Raw genomic sequence first — 16,489 nt, 5'->3', positions numbered from 1 at the left:
AACAAACTAAAAATAATTAGTCACATTACAAAGCATTTACTGTTCTCCTATTGTATGTTTCTACATCCATTTTTGATGTGACATTTTATTAGTACTTTAAGAATTTCAGATATGCATACAGTGAATATTTGTCACTCCAGAATATCTTCCTTTTCCTTTAATATACAATGTATAATGACTGTTACTACTGTGCTATATTTTTATGCTTTAAGAGAGAAGCATCATCTGTCCTGCGCTTAGGATATGGAGGTACCAGGGCACTGTCAGATTCTGGGAATTAGCCCAGGTGTTTCTGTTGAACTTGCGTGTCATGGCTTGAGTTGATGAGGACAACAGACAAAGTCGTTCCCTCTTCATGTGGTAGCCTTTAGCTGGCCAGATGGACCTCTTTCCACCCACGTACTAAATTCCCCAGGTTCCTAGAGGACCTAGCTGGTTATTTACAGTCTTGCCATCGAGGAGGCACTTACCGGGAGACCTTCCTCCTATGTACATTATATTAATTTTGTTATCTTCTTTGGTGGTCATGACCAGGCTTAGTTTTTATTTATCTTTAAATGTCCTTACTTCCTTGCCAACTTCACAGCACAACTTTCCTGGAAATAGCAGCATTAGTTGAGTTAATTGCTTTCAAGTCTTGAAATATATCATCCCGCATTTTTATACCTTTTAGGGTTGCTTGGAGAGCTGGCATTATTCTGATTTATGTGCCTTTATAAGTGAGTTGATATCTTCCCCTTATGGCTTTAAATGTTCTTTCTTTGTTTTGTATTTTTTTTTAAGATTTATTTATTATGTATACAGTATTCTCATTATTCTGTCTGCATGTATGCCTGCAGGCCAGAAGAGGGCACCATTACAGATGGTTGTGAGCCACCATGCGGTTGCTGGGAATTGAACTCAGGACCTCTGGAAGAGGAAGCAGTGTTCTTAACCACTGAGCCATCTCTTCAGCCCTGTTTTGTATTTTTGATATCTTGACTGTACTATATCATGCAGAGTTCTACTTTGATCATGTCTACTTTGAGTTCAAGAGAACACTTGTGTTTGAATGTCTAGGTCTTTCTCTAGACTTGGGAGATTTTCTGCTATAATTTGATTTTATAGATTAACTAGACATTTGATGTTTTTGACAATATTCTTATCATCTGGTGGATTCTTGAGTTTTGTCTTTTAATCACTGCCTAGTGTCCCTTTCATTGCTGTGGTAAGTTACTCTGGCAAAGGAATACTAGGGGAGAAATTTATTTATTTATTTATTTATTTATTTATTTATTTATTTATTTATTTATGGCTAACAGTTCCACATTAAAGTTCATCACCACTGGAGCATCAAGCAGAAATTCACATCCTATTTTCTCAAACTCAGAATTTCTTGCTTTTGGTTGTGAGTCTAGCTTTTAATAGTTGAGCCATCTTTCCAGTGTCATGATTTCTTTAATGGTATAAATTTTCAATTACTTTCTTGGAGATGCTCTCCAGTTTTATTGGTATGTATTAATTGCTTTTGGTTTGACATTTCCATACATGCACACACTACTCTGTGGTTCTACAGATACCCATCCTCCCCATTACTTTTTATCACCTTTCCCATTTTCTCCTTCCACATCTCTAATAATCCCCATTATACTTTTATGTCCTTCTTCCATCCCAAATTACATATACAATAAGCACGTACTGGCTTTGTGGGAGCCTAGGCAGTTTGGATGCTCACCTTACTAGACCTGGATGGAGGTGGGTGGTCCTTGGACTTCCCACAGGGCAGGGAACCCGGATTACTCTTAGAGATGATGAGGGAGGGGAACTTGTTGGGGGAGGGGGAGGGAAATGGGAGGTGGTGGCAGGGAGAAGGCAGAAATCTTTAATAAATAAATAAAAAAAATGCATGTTGCTAGTGTTTGTGAGTCTGGTTTATTTCTTTGAACTTTTTGAGATATACAATTATTGGTTCAATAGTGAGAAATATTAGTACTGTTAAAAGACAAAATTGTATCATCTTTTAAAGTTGTAAATGTAAACTCTGTGCCCCAAATAAAGTTGTCATTTAATATGGTTTCATATTTCCCAAATAGGATTGTGACCTTCATTTGCTCCTGTGTTTATTCATTTAATTTACATTTAGACAAAACCAATACCTTAAGGACAAAGCAGGGGACTTGCTATCACAGCAAGCCTACTTTTTTTTTTATTTTTTTATAATTGGTGGATACACATTTAAAAAATCCAAATCCCAGTGTAGATGGGGAATGGGGTCACAAAGTTCCACCCCTAGTTGAGGAACTATTTTGGTAACTGACAGCTGCTGGAAGAGGGGGTCATTTTTTTCCCCTAGGGTGCAGTCATTGAGAGGCTGCCCATGTTCCAGCATACGGCCCTATAGCCATACACATACTGGCAGTACTAACTAGGCTCAGTGAGTTTTAAAATGGAGTATATGAAGTAAGGGTAGGGAGTGGTGATGTGGATAGGGAGGAAATAGAAGGGGAAGAGATGGGAGTGGATTTCATCAAAATATATTCACACATGGAATTCTTGAACAGTAAAAACGAGAATATAAAAAAGAAACATAAAGGATAAAGAAGAAAATCTGAGCAGAAAAAGAGGTCCGAGCCTGCTGGAGCAGACCTGTCATCCTAGCTACTCAAGAGGCTGAGGCAGGAAGATTGTGACGATGCTGCATAGAAGAAGAAAGACTCTTGGTTTTGGTTACTCAGGCATGGACCAGATATATTCAGAAGAGTTTTGGCCTTTCCTGTTCTAATCTAGTATTTGTCTAATCTAAAACATGTCTACTATAAAAGCAAATGGTCCAACCTAAGAAGTAGTGTGAATAAAGGCGTGCTCTCTATGTATCAAATGACACAGCAAATACAGCTACAAAAAGGAAAGAGGAGTCTGTGAGGTAGAAAATTGTGCTCCTGCCCCTACTTACTCAGAACAGCATGCATAGCCATAATCATATATCATCATTCTATACCCAAATGTTGCTTCCAATGTATTTTGCATGTGCGTCATTGCTTTCAACCCCTCGATGATTCCAGCACATAGTCTTTTTAATTATTTTATTTAACTAACTTTTTTTTCATTTATTTTGCATACTAATCAGTTTTCTCTCCTTGCTCTCCTCCTGTTCTGTCCCTTCCCCTTTCCCATCTACACCCTCCCATCCACCCCTCCTCCATCTCCATTCAGAAAGGGACAGGTCTTCCATGGGATTGCACAAAGCAAGTTGGGGCAGGATCAAGCCAGGTAATCCAGCTTGGAGAACAGGTTACCAAAAGCTACCAAAAGCAAGCTAAGTGCCAGGGAAAGGTCCTTCTCTCACTGTTAGAAGTCTTACTAAGAGACCAATCTACATGATTGTCACACACATGCAGGGGACATAGGTCCGTCTCATATAGGCTCCCTGACTGTTGGTCTAGCATCCATGAGCTCCTGTGAGCTCGGATCAGCTGTCTCTGCCAGCACATAGTCTTAGATCTGTTCACCACATCACCCTCTCTCTCTCTCTCTCTCTCTCTCTCTCTCTCTCTCTCTCTCTCTCTCTCTCTCTCTCTCTCTCTCACACACACACACACACAATTCAGGGTGTGAACGTATCATGAGGTGAAATGGGGAATGTGGTACAATTGAGCCTGTGCGTTCAGCCGAGCTTGGAGAAGTTACTTACATAAGAAGTCCAAAGAACAGTAAGTTTGACTTCAAGGTTATCTCAGAGTTCAGCTAATTTAAAACAGGCTGAGTCTATATTTTGTCAGAAGAATTAGTACATAGCTATAAGGATCTCAAAGGACATTATTGACTTGATTATGAGTTGGATAGAAGTTTAATTTGTAAAGGCAAGCTTTAAATAGCATTTCTCAAAAAACATTCTCACAGTGGACCACAAGTTTGAGGTCAGTCTGTGCTACAAGGTGAGTTCAAAGTCAGCCTGGACAACTCTATGAAAACTTGTCTTAAAATGAAAGGAGGGCTGGGATATAAGGCAATTGTAGAAAACTCATCTAGCATGCATGAGAACTTCAGTTAAATCCCTTGTACCACAAAAAGGAGGAACATAAAAAGGTTTTAAAATGATGGAAATTATTATAATCAATGTTCTTAGTTTGTTTTCTATAGCTGTGGTAAAGCACCATGGCCAAAGCAACTTTGGGAGGAAAAGATTTATTTGGCTTACAGGTTACAGTCTGTCATCATGGGAAGTCAATGTACGAACTCAAGGCAGGAACACAGAGGCAGGAACTGAAATGGAGGTCATGGAAGAGTACAGCGCACTGGCTTGCTGTTTATGTCTTTCTCAGTTTGCTTTTTATAAAACTCAGAAACCACCTGTCCAAGATGGCACCACCCACAGTGAGCTGGACCCTCTCATGACAAATGTTAATCAAGAAAATATTCCACAGACTTGCCTACAGGGCAATCCGATTGAGACATTTTCTCCGTTGAGGTCTCCTCTTCCCGCATGACCCTCAGTTGTGTTGAGCTGACAAAAAAAAAAAAAAGACCTAACCAAGGGATGTAGTTATATTATAATCTCACAAATAAAAGAAAAATGTATTTATAACTAACCTGAATACTAACCAGGAGAGAAGAAATAGCATCAGATCCACCTAGGACCACACCGTGTGATAACTCTGTGTACTAGTTAATTTTTTTTTTTGTCTTGAAAGAAAGGAAAGCAAGGCTAATTCTGGCTCATGTTTTCAGAGGGAGTATTCTATTGTGGCAGGAAAGCATAAAATAGGAGCAGCTCCACAGGAGTATATGGTGGCAGAGAGCTAGGTGGGAATCTGAAGTGAGTATAACATTTAAATAGTAGCCCCAGTGACCTACTTATAGCACATCTTAAAGTTTACACATCCTCATAATCAGTACCACCTGCTGGGGAGCCAGTGTTCAAACACGTGGGTGGTGGATACTTTACACCCATGCCTTGCATTCTGCAAATGGATCAGAGCCTCTAATTGCTTTTCCTTTTTGCAAGAAGCCTCCCGACCTGTAGCTCCCATCCCCACCAACAGTCACTGTCTGCTCCATTTTGGTGTAGTCAATTCCTGACAGTCTTCCTTGTGTGATATCCTGTGGCTGTTCCAGTCTTCAGCTAGTATCACCAAGAGGACCACAAGCACCAGCCCTGCCATACTCATTCGGATTGAATTCTCCACCACGTAACCTTGCTTCTTGGAGTCTAGAGACATAAAGGAAAGAAATAGGTAATTGTTGGCCATGATCCATTCTATCCTAATCCTTTTTAATGAGTTCATATATTCTCAGGCACCACACTTCTAGGGTATGTAAGATAGAGGGAGGCCAAGGGTGCGAAACTGTGGTTCCTAGAAAAGGAAGTAATTATGGGGAGTTTGTACTTTGTCTTTCTCACCTCTCTTGGTGGTTTCATTGCCCACTCAACTGTTTTTTCAACACCTCCCTGAGTCAGGCGCTCTAAAATTTTTTCTTCATACTTTTGTCACTCTACATGAAAATTTATATTGCTCTCAAATGTGGCAAAATAGACACTCAACCACTGCTGCCTTGGATATATATATATATATATATATATATATATATATATATATGTATGTATATATATAAAATTTAAGATAAATTTAGCTAAAACTCATTTCTACTTAAAAATGACCTGTGTGATGAGGATGGAACCAATTACTGTATGCACGATAGGCAGGTGATCTGTTGCTCAACTTCATTCCAACTTCTCATCACCAATTATTGTGTGACATTTTATAGATAATGATGCTCAGTGAATTGCTTATTTTTACTTTTATGTATTAGACGATCTTTATCTTTGTTAACCTGTTTCCTCCCCCATTAGCTGTAATGTACCATGTGAGCCTACAATGTTCAGAAAAATTAAATGTTCAATATCATTTTTCTGTTAAAAGACTGTCTAGCATGCATGAGTTTGTGAGACTCTATCTCAGAAAACCAAGATGATTCTATTACCTAGTCAATTACATGAAATGTATTTTTCCCTTTTATTATTATCATGAACATGCATTTTAGGATTTGGTTGGGTTGAGTTCATTAGTCCTTTTCTGTAGAGCAGGCAGGTCCTGCATCTTGTTTTAGAAACCATCTTCTATGTCAGGGTCAAGACAATTCTCTTCTGTGGTCTCCCACAGGATATATTTTGCTGCTAGGCCTCTAATCCATCAGAAATGTGTTCTTGTTTAATTGCACTTTGATTCTTCTGCATGGAAATTCAGTTGTCTCCATGCCACTAATCGGAAAGATCTACCCAGCTTTGCAGCACTGCGATGCATAGCTACCACACTGCAGAGCTTATTGCATGACTGGGGTGATGACACTTTATTCAGAAGATGGGCATGAGATACGGATTGTGGTCAGCCCCCTCAGCTACCAGCAACTGGTTTCCTTCCTTCAAGCACAATGGTATATGCAAACCACATAAAAAATGAGTCCTACAATTCAGTCTTTATATTCAACCACTCCAAGTGAATTCTGTAATGAAAAATTCTGCAAATGAAAAAAGATACACCAGACTAGACTGTGTTTGGATCTTCTGTCTTAACACGAATCCCTCATAAGTGATTCTGAATGCAGACCTTTCCTTTATCGATAAACTAGGAGGCTGAAGGGATGATTAAAACCATTTTCTGCGCTTGCAGAGGTCCTGAGTTCAGCTTCTAGCATCCACAATGGGTGACTCAGAATCATCTGTAAATTCAGCTCCAGGGAATCTGTCCCCCTTTCTGGCCCCTGCCAGCACTGTGCATGCACCCCCCCAAACACCCTGAAAAATATATCATAGGTTTCTGAAGGGTACGCTGGAAGACTTCAGAAAATGTATGAAAGATGAGTGTGGAGTAAGTGAGAAGCCCCTTTCTCTTCATGCGCCTCAGGAGAGTGAGTCTACTGCCATGCTCATGGATCTCAGAGCACCTCTTCCCACTCCCGCCTAGACACCACATTGGTGGAGAACAAAGAACTGGGATGTGATGCCTCTACCTGTGACAATGAGCTCCAGGGCATTGCTAGGGGCTGACCACACATAGGGACTGCTGTTGTGCCAGCCATAGCACCTGTAGTTCCCGGCGAAGTTAGGGTTCACAGGACCAAGTGTGAATTTGCCTTGATACCCTTCATGTTGATGCTGTGACAAAGAAGCATCTCCCTCCTTGACCAGTGAAAATCTGTTGAATGGGTCGTGTGCTGAACTACACTGAAAGGAAATGCTTTCTCCTGCTATCAGCACACAGTTTTGATCTGTGGAGAGGACAGGTTTGTTGTATAAGCCTGAAAGAGAAGACAGTGAGCTGTTAGCATAATTTTGCTCTTTAAAAAATTATTTTCGGGGGCTGGGGCCAAGGGTCAGCAGTTAAAAACACTAGCCAGAGACACAACTGTTTGTAACTCCAGTTCTTGGGGATTTGATGCCCTCTTCTGACCTCCACAAGTACTGTATTCAGATGGTTCACAGACAAACATGCAAGGAAAAATCCATTTACAGAAAATGAAAAAAACAATCAGTTGATGGTGGTGGAGAGATGGCTCAGTAGTTAAGAGCACTGGTTGCTCCTTCAGTGATCCTGAGTTCAATTCCCAGAATGCACATGGTGGCTCACAACCATCTATAACTGTAGTCCTATGGAATATGATACCCTCTTCTGATGTGCAGACATACTTTCAGACAAAACACTCATAGACATAAATAATAAATATTTTAAGGAGAAAATATTCAGTTGAGTAAGTTGACTAAAAGATGTCCTCTTTTTGTTGTTTAAGAACTAGGTTTCGATCCTAATACATGAACTGGCTATGGGGGAGCTTAGCTTGTTTGGACGATCACCTTCCTGGACATAGATAGAAGTGGGAGGACCTTGGTCTTCCTGCAGGGCAGGGAATTTGTACTGCTCTTCAGTATCGAGAGGGAGGGGGAATGGAGTGGGGGGAGGAGAAGAGGAGTGGGGATAGAGAAAGGGAAGTGGGGGGTGGGGCAATATTTGGGAGGAGGGGGAGGGAATTGGGAAACGGGGACAGGTGGAAATTTTAATTAAAAAAGAATAAAAATAATAATAATAATAAAAAAGAAAATAAAACAGCAAAGAGTCAAATCTCAAAAAAAATTATTTACATCCAGGCATTATGGTTTGTGAGTGTAATCTCAGCACTTGGGAAGTGAGGTAGGAACATCACAAGTGAAGGGTAGCATGGGACACGGAGTGATACTTGTTCTCACAAGTAGCAAAAAGTTACGGAATCAACTCTATGTCTGTCTGGGGCATGTGATGTACAATGGGGTTATTTCCAACCACGAAGATAAAATTATGTCACTGATAGGAAAATGGATACGACTAGGGATTATTATATTAGGTAAATTAAGTCAGACTCAGAAAAAGTATCACATGTTTTCTCTTATTTGTGGATCATAGACTTTTACATCTATACATAAATTAATGTATGGCTATATGACATGGAAAGAGAAGCAATACTAAACACACACACACACACACACACACACACACACAAACCCTACAAGAACAAAAACAAATTTATTATTGTTATGGGGTTTGAATCCAGCGCCTCATATATAAGAGGCAAACACCATACTACTTGTTATGTATTGACATATTAATTTTTAAAGAAAGAGTAATTTTTAATGGTTCTTTGGGAAATTCACATCATGCATCTCAATCCCACTTATTTCCCAGTCCCCCCATATCTGATCTTCTCCCTTATAACTCCCCCAAAAGAAAACAAAAAATAAAAATATTAATGAACAAACAACAAAGAAAACCCCCAAACACTTCATTCCTCTGCCTTACCTGCTTCTCCATCACCTGTTCATTCATCTTAGCGGCACTGGTAGCTGTGGTGTGCCATGCTGCAGACCCTTCTGTCCAAATAGCTTTACTAGCAATTGTTCATTATAATCAGTTCTTGGCCTGGTTCAAGGCCTCTGGCTTGCAGTACACCAACAATACTGGCCCTGCACTGATACTCCTCTCAGGCATCCTATTGTTGGCTGGAGTCAAGGAGATCCTGCAGCCATGGTTCTACAGGACCAGTTCCTTCATGTGCTCCATAGACGGGGTGGGCCAACACAGAGCACTGGATATGATACTCGCATAGTAGCTGAGCTGGTCAGTCCAGGCCTCCACTGGACAGTCTCCCTCAGGTGAGGAGCAGAGCTAGCTCTCCTGCATCCTCACCATCAGGGTCAGCTCTCCTGTGTCCATGGTGAGGAATGTGGCCAGATCTCCCAGGGTCAGGGCTACTAGAGCCAGCTCTCCCATGTGGGGTGGGGGCTTGTTCTCATGCTGCAGCAGCCAGCGAGGGGCAGGGTCAGATCTTCTAGAGACAGGCAAGGGTGAGGCCAGCTCATGGTGGCCCTGGGATTTCCACATGAATGGTTTACATTTCCCCCTCCTCTCCAAGGTCGTAACATGGGCCACAAAAATTAATACAAACCCCAACTACAGCAGGACCATAAACCCAGATATCATCTTTGTGAGTCCAGGCCTGGTCGTCACCCTGGTCCTGGGGTACAGTGCAGGCCACTCACATCAGTAAAGGCCCTGGCAACAGCATGGCACTTGGGCACCAACATGGTCCAAAGTGGCAGCACAGATCCCTGGCACCTGTATAGCCTTTTATGGTAACAGGAGCCACAGACATCAACACAGACCCTGGCAGAGGCAGGTCACAGACCCAGCCATGGCTCTCTGCGGCATCTTGGGCTTGAGTGTCACCATGACTCTGGGTGGCAGTGCAGGCCACTCAGATCAGTATGGTCCTCAGACACCAGCATGGTCTCAGGTAGCAACCCAGATGCTGGGCTTCCACATGGTCTTCAGTGGTAACAGGAGCCATGGATATACACACAGACCCTGGCTGCTGTGGGGCCACAGACCCAGACATGGCCCTTGGTAGAAGCCCAGCCGAATATCACCATGGGTTTGGGTGGCAGTTCAGGCCACCCACATCAGCGTCTTTCTCACTGCCTTTGCTTTTCATCTCTGCCTCTCTCCCAGCACTTGAACTGGTCTGCTCCTCTTTCTCTCCCATTTCTCCTCCATAACATTGCCTTGAGCTGCTGGGAGGGCCCGTGGGGGTCTTCCATCTTCCCAGGCTGACCAGGGCCAGGGCCCATGGGTGTCTTCCACCTGCCCAGGCTGAGCAGGACCAAGGCCCATGGGTGTCTTGCACCTGCATGGGGTGAGCAGGGTCAGGGCCCGTGGGGGTCTTCCATCTTCCCAGGCTGAGCAGGGCCAGGGCCCGTAGGTGTTTTCCAACTGCACGGGGTGAGCAGGGCCAGTGTCCATGGGTGTCTTCCACCTGCCCAGGCTGAGCAGGGTCAGGGCCCGTGGGGGTCTTCCATCTTCCCAGGCTGAGCAGGGCCAGGGCCCGTAGGTGTCTTCCACCTGCTCAGGCTGAGCAGGGCCAGGGCCCATGGGTGTCTTCCATCTGCCCAGGCTGAGCAGGGCCAGGGCCCATAATTGTCTTCCACCTGCCAAGGCTGAGCAGGGCCAGGTGGTTTTGTGGGTAGATTGTTTTTTAATTTACTTAGGTTTTGAGATAGGATCTTGAACTCATGACCCTCCTGTCTCAACTTCTTGAGAGCTGGGATCACTGGTGTGTACCAACACACCCAATTTCTCCTTCCCTCCCCTCCCTTTCCTTCCCCTCCCATGTCCACTCCTCTCTCCTCACCTGTCATCTTCTTCTCTTTCCTTTCCTCCCTTTGCCCTCCCCCACCCCATTTCTTTCAAAACACTCCCATGTAGTTGGGACTAACCTCAAATTAATTATGAAGCAATGGATGACCTAGAACCTTTGTTTCTCCTGCCTCTACCTCTGGGATTATTGGATTACTAGTGTGCCTCATCAGACATGACCTAGTTTTTAAACTAAAAAGGTTTTGTGTATTTATCATGTATACCATGATATTTATCACATGTATACATTGTATAATGATTAGTTAGAGCGAATAGCATATATATCACCTCACACAGGTTTTTTTTTTTTTTGGTAAGAACATTCAAAATACAGCATTCGTCACCTCTGTTTTTCTTGTAATGAACTATGACCCAGTGTAGTCATGAGAAAAGTATCAGGCAATTTCTAAGAATGGGAAGTCCCAGAAAATGCTTGCCTGTACTTTTCAAAACTGTCAAAACTATCAAAAACAATAGAGACCCAAATGCAATGTGAGATCTTGGAAGCGGTCCTGGATAAGGACCATAGATACCAGCCAAAGAATTCTGAATATGTTTTAGATACCAACTAAGAGAGATAAGCCAATATTTGTTCATTCATTCTTGGTCTTCTCAGTCTTCAACAACTCAATTTTTCTATGAACCTAAAGCTATTCTAAAAATACGGGATGAGGGGAGGATCTGGGAAGAATTGGGGGAGAGAAAGGAATGTGCTAAAATACATTGTGTGAAAATAATTTAAATAAAAACTAAAAGAGGAACATCATTGAATGCAGAGACTCACAGCTGCCCAAGATGCACAGAATAAAGATAGTCGTAGATCCAGACATAAACAAGATGTTTGTGCTATCTCTGTCTAAGACCTAGGCAACACTACCCAAAGGTGAACAGGAATTATCTAAGAGTTGGAAGACAGGGTAGGGCCTACCAAATGTCACTCTCTAGACTTGAAAGAACCACCACAATTATTAACATACAGTTGTAATTACCTACAAGAGCAATCCTGTCAATAATAAGTCAAAGAAGTAGGAAAATTTGGGGATGAGGGAGTAATCAAGGGGTCCTACCCTTTGTGATGGAATTACTGGCTATTGAAAGACTCTGGGAGAGGTGGAATCATTGTCTTTAGTTGTATACCTACTACTGAGCCCACATAAGATACCTTCAAACCCTTAGTAATAGGAATGGCCCTGGCTAATCTCAGTGGGTCACAAACCGAAATGAGCAGAAGTGGGGGTGAGAGTGGTCAGTATTATTGTGTACATTGTATGAAGTTATCTACTAACAAATGTAATTAACAAAAAGCAAATACAAAAACAAAACAAACTCTGCTAAAATTAAGACAAAATAACTATCAGAAGACCAGGCTCCCAAGGTACCTCCTTACCTGTCACCACCAACTCCAGGGGTTTGCTATACTCTGACCAGTGGTCCTTATTCCTGTACTGACACTGATAACATCCTGCTGTGGTTGTATTCATGTGGTTGATGATGAATTCGGCCTCTTTCTGAAATCCAAGTTTCTTCTCTATAACTGTGTGTGTGGAGTTTTTCATCAGAGACAACTGGTACAGGAAAGCTTCAGGAATTCCCTGGCAGAGGATCCTCACAGACCCATTCCAGGGAACCACAGGACTTGTGGCAGCAGATATGGTAGGAATGGGAAATTCTGAAAGGAAACAGCCTAGGCTCAGATGGCTTGCAGAAGTTATTTTACTCCATTGGTGTTGGGGGACATGAGTTAAACTACAGAAGACCTATGACCATTTCATTTAAAAATAGTATTGTGGGTCTCTGGAGATAAATCTCTGTTGATAAAGTGTTTGACTTTCAAGCTTCTTCTTAAAAATTTATTTTATTTTATGTGTATTGGCATTTTTCCTGCATGTATGTCTGTGTGAGGGTGTGAAATCTTGGAGTTTCAGACATGTTGGTGCTGGGAATTGAACCTGGGTACTTTGGAAGAACAGCCAGTACTTTTAATCACTGAACCATTTCTCCAGCCCCCTTGACTTTTAAGAATGAGCATCTAACTTTGTCACCCCAAAACTCACACAAACAGCCAGGTGTGGTGAGGTGCACTCACAAACCCAGTGCAGAGGCAGAGACAAGCAGATTAGAGGCAAGCATATTTCTGGGCTTTCTGGCCAGCCAGGCTACTCTAATCAGTGAGCCCCAAGCTAGTGAGAGACACTGCTTCAAGCAACAGCAGTGAAGACAAAGACTCATGGTTTCCTGGAACTGGAAATGGGCAGATCATGGTGCTGATCCAGGACCTCAGAGGGAGCCAGAATATGGTACTTATCTTCTTGGCTTTCCTAATTACTGTTGATTTGCCTTGATCAAGTGATTTGTGCATCTGGAAGACTTCATTCTCAGCTTTTATTCATTATACGGAATAGGCAAAAAGCACTGAAACCCCTCGGGTTCCTTTCATCTGTTCTGTGGGAGCAGCTCATTTGGTGAACACAATACAGAAAGTTCTACCATACAGAAAGTTCTGGGTTTGACCTTTGGTATCACAAAGCCAAGCTAAAACAAAAATACAAGTACTGTATGTTCACTTTCATATGTGGATGTTTAGAAAGGCTATTTAAAACACCCTTTTGTTCTCAAATATGCATACAATAAATTTTGGCCATTTTTGCCATCCACCATTTCCTTTTGTTCTTGCTCTGTTGCTGAGTCCACTCTTGTCCAGAAGTCCCTTTTTACTTTGATGTGTTCTTTTGACCCACCAAATGCCACCAGAGTTTCATGGACATACGTGGGATGTTATTTAATGGTATGTGGGTATTTAGCAGAGACTACACTACTGAAGAAAATGACATCCCTTCCCCAGAACCCATTAACTGTCCTAGACCCACAAAGAGGTTTATGAATACATCCATGATTTTGTATAGTTAAAACAGCTGAATAATTTTACTCAGCTGAGTGATTTTATAGTTGATTCTAACAGTGAATAAATCAATCATTTAGAATGATATATACCTGGCATCACTGTCCTGCAGAAAAAAAAGGTTAAGTAAACAATAATTGATGATGACAATAAATATGACATGAATGTAGAATAGTGATCACCAGAGGCTGGGAAGTATGAGGGAGTGGGGACAGGTAGAAGTTTAATAATAGTTCAATAAATGCTCTTCTTTACAGCACAACTAGATAACTATAATTTTCAATAATCTATCATATATTTTGTGAATAAACAGGTGAGAGGAATTTGAAGGGCTCCAAACACATATAATACCAGGGTAAAAAGCAAGGACAGATATCCAAGTTTTCTTATGATCTTCACATGCATGTTGTGGTATTTCCATATACTGAGATGGAAATATTAATTTACCTGATTTGATTGGCACATGTGGCCTGATTCCATTGTGTGTTACATCACATTGTGCCCTGTAAATTTGTGCCGTTTAACATTCCAAGTACACATGTATGACTCTGTGATCAACAGTGTTATTACAGAAAGGAGATCAGGTGACTGGTGTGGAAGTTCAGAAAGGGAAGTGGAGGAGCTGCCAAGAAGGTATGCATGGGGGGATGGAGCACCGCAGAGGGAAGGAGTCATTACAGGAAAGACTGAGACTTGATACATGCAGAAAGTGAAAGATAAGCTGAATGAATGTTAGCATAGGAGAAGAGGAGAAGACACTACGGAGGAGTAGATACAAGCCAGGAAGTGGAAGGTGGGAGGGAGCATAAACATCACACCTAAGACATATCTGAGGAGCTATAAGCGGGACATATCTAGAAATTATCATAAGCATACAAATAACCCAGTCTTTGGAAGGACACTAAAGAGAGAAGACATGATAGATGAGGGTTCACATGCACTGGGAGGTCAAAACAGGAGCTAGAGGGACAGGTATGCAGAATTTAACACTATTAGTGCTTCTGTTAGTTTATGTTGATGCTTCCCTCAGTACTACTTAGGGCTCAACATTGTGGTAGAGTACATGAGTGTACAGTAGAGCTAGGATAGATTGACTTCCTCTAAATAGGTGAGTAAATAAACTTGGAGAAAAAAGGGAATCAACAATCAGAAAGACAACTCATGACTTCCTCTTATGAATAGTCAGTAAAACACAGGTCTTTGTTAGACATGCTGCTAGCAGATTCCAAGGCTATAGCTTCAGAGGGCTCTGGGGTCCCCTTAATGAGATATCACAGTGATGTAAACAGCAGACACTAGGATGAGAGCAGAGGGGGAATTTACCTGATCTTAAGACCATCTTTTCATTCATTATCCTACTCCACAGCAGTTGTGAATAGTACCCAAGTGTTGCGAAGGAGAAGACTTAGGGAGCACTTACCTTTTTGTGCCCAAACTGTCTGGCCCAGGAAGACTGCTGGAAGAGAATCATTGGTGAAAATTTAACCTCCAGTATCCAACCTCTGGTGCAGATCTCCCTGCGTAATGAGTTATGGAGTAAATCTATGTGTGTGAGTGTGTGTGTGTGTGTATGCATTGTTTGTTTGTCTATTTATTTATCTACCACCTATTTATTATCTATAGTAGTTTCAGGTATCTCTATATCTATTATCTGTCTATTATGTATGTAAGTATATATGTATGTGTCAATCATCTGTCTCTATCTACCTGTATTGCTATATTAATTAATTGATCATCTTTTGTCTATTATCTGCAATCTATCAATCAATCTACAAGTCAGTTTCAATCATTTATTTATCACCTTTCTTCTGTAGATCATCTAGTTTTGTCTGTGGTGTATCATTTCTTCTATCTAGCTCTTGTTTTCAAATGTATGTCTATTTATTCATAGGAGTATTTTTCCCAAAATAACCAGTCTTGAGGGTCACCCTTACATTTTCAGTCCCTCTCCCTCTCCTCTCACAAAACCCAGCAATGGTCATAAAATCCAGACAGTATGTCATGAATTGAATAGAGGCAAGCAAGTCCCACAGCTCAGATTCTAAGAGAGACCCAGTTACTAACACCTGAGCAGAATGCTGGGAGATTAGACTACTCTTGGCTGCCAGTAAAGTCACCTAGCTTCCGTGTTAAGAGAGGTGCTAGCTTTTGTGGGAACCCTGTCTGTCTTGCTAACGCACTTTCAGTGCAGGACTCACCGAGACACAGATAGGTGGTGTCCTGTGGAGCCATGATGCTGATATGGCCTCAGCCCAATTATCGTCCTGTCTGTGTGCATTCACAGACAACAGATACTTGTGAGACAGTAGGACACACAGGATGTTTGACGTCTGAGTTCCTGACCACAGGATTTCTACATCTTTTCCTCCATAGGCAAAAGGAACAGTTCCTTTTTGAAAAGTTCTCAGTTGCTCTTGGGTGGACTCTTAGAAGAGACCGACAATCCTTCTTTTTATATTTCAGACATGAAGGAGTGTTTTCCTCAATGCAATGGCTAGTGATGTTCAAATTCCTTTTTTTTTTTTTGTCGGAAATTTCTTTTTATTTTTTCCTGGCAGTCTCTATTATGCAACACAGTGTATTCCAGAATTCACTATGAGGTCCAGACTATACTTAAACTGAGTTCCTTCTTCAGCTTGACAAATGCTGGAAACAGGTGTGAACTACCACCATGCTTGTTTTAATAATTTTTATTTCTAATTTTTTTCTTTCCATTTTTTTTTCATTTTACATACCAACCCCAGTTTCCTCTTCTTCTCCTTCTCCCGTTCCCCAACTCTTCCCACCCCTATCCACTCCTCAAAGGGGTAAGGCCTCCCTTGGGGAGTCAACAAAATCTAACAAAGTTGAGATAGGACCAACCTCACACCCCCCGGTTTGTATCAAGGTTGAG

At 41.7% G+C, this 16,489-nt stretch overlaps 1 protein-coding gene across 2 annotated transcripts; it reads right to left on the bottom strand.

Moving 5' to 3' along the window:
• Window positions 1–4,161: 4,161 nt before the first annotated feature.
• Window positions 4,162–15,860, bottom strand: Fcar (Fc alpha receptor). Of its 2 annotated transcripts, none has more exons than XM_057762207.1 (5): window positions 15,795–15,860; window positions 15,017–15,052; window positions 12,085–12,366; window positions 6,988–7,275; window positions 4,162–5,188 (listed from the first exon to the last, which is right to left on the bottom strand). In XM_057762207.1, exons 1-5 carry the CDS (start codon window positions 15,826–15,828, stop codon window positions 5,022–5,024), a joined length of 807 nt encoding a protein of 268 aa, XP_057618190.1. In that variant the 5' UTR covers window positions 15,829–15,860; the 3' UTR covers window positions 4,162–5,021. The 2 variants fall into 2 exon arrangements, with proteins under 2 accessions (XP_057618190.1, XP_057618191.1); XM_057762208.1 differs by having other exon boundaries at window positions 15,017–15,049.
• Between the last annotated feature and the right edge of the window lie 629 nt (window positions 15,861–16,489).

The sequence above is a fragment of the Chionomys nivalis genome, chromosome 2 (genome assembly GCF_950005125.1).
Source record: "Chionomys nivalis chromosome 2, mChiNiv1.1, whole genome shotgun sequence".
Lineage (NCBI taxonomy): Eukaryota > Metazoa > Chordata > Mammalia > Rodentia > Cricetidae > Chionomys > Chionomys nivalis.
Note: the sequence above shows the minus strand (reverse complement) of the source record. Positions and strands in the feature narration are given on the sequence as shown.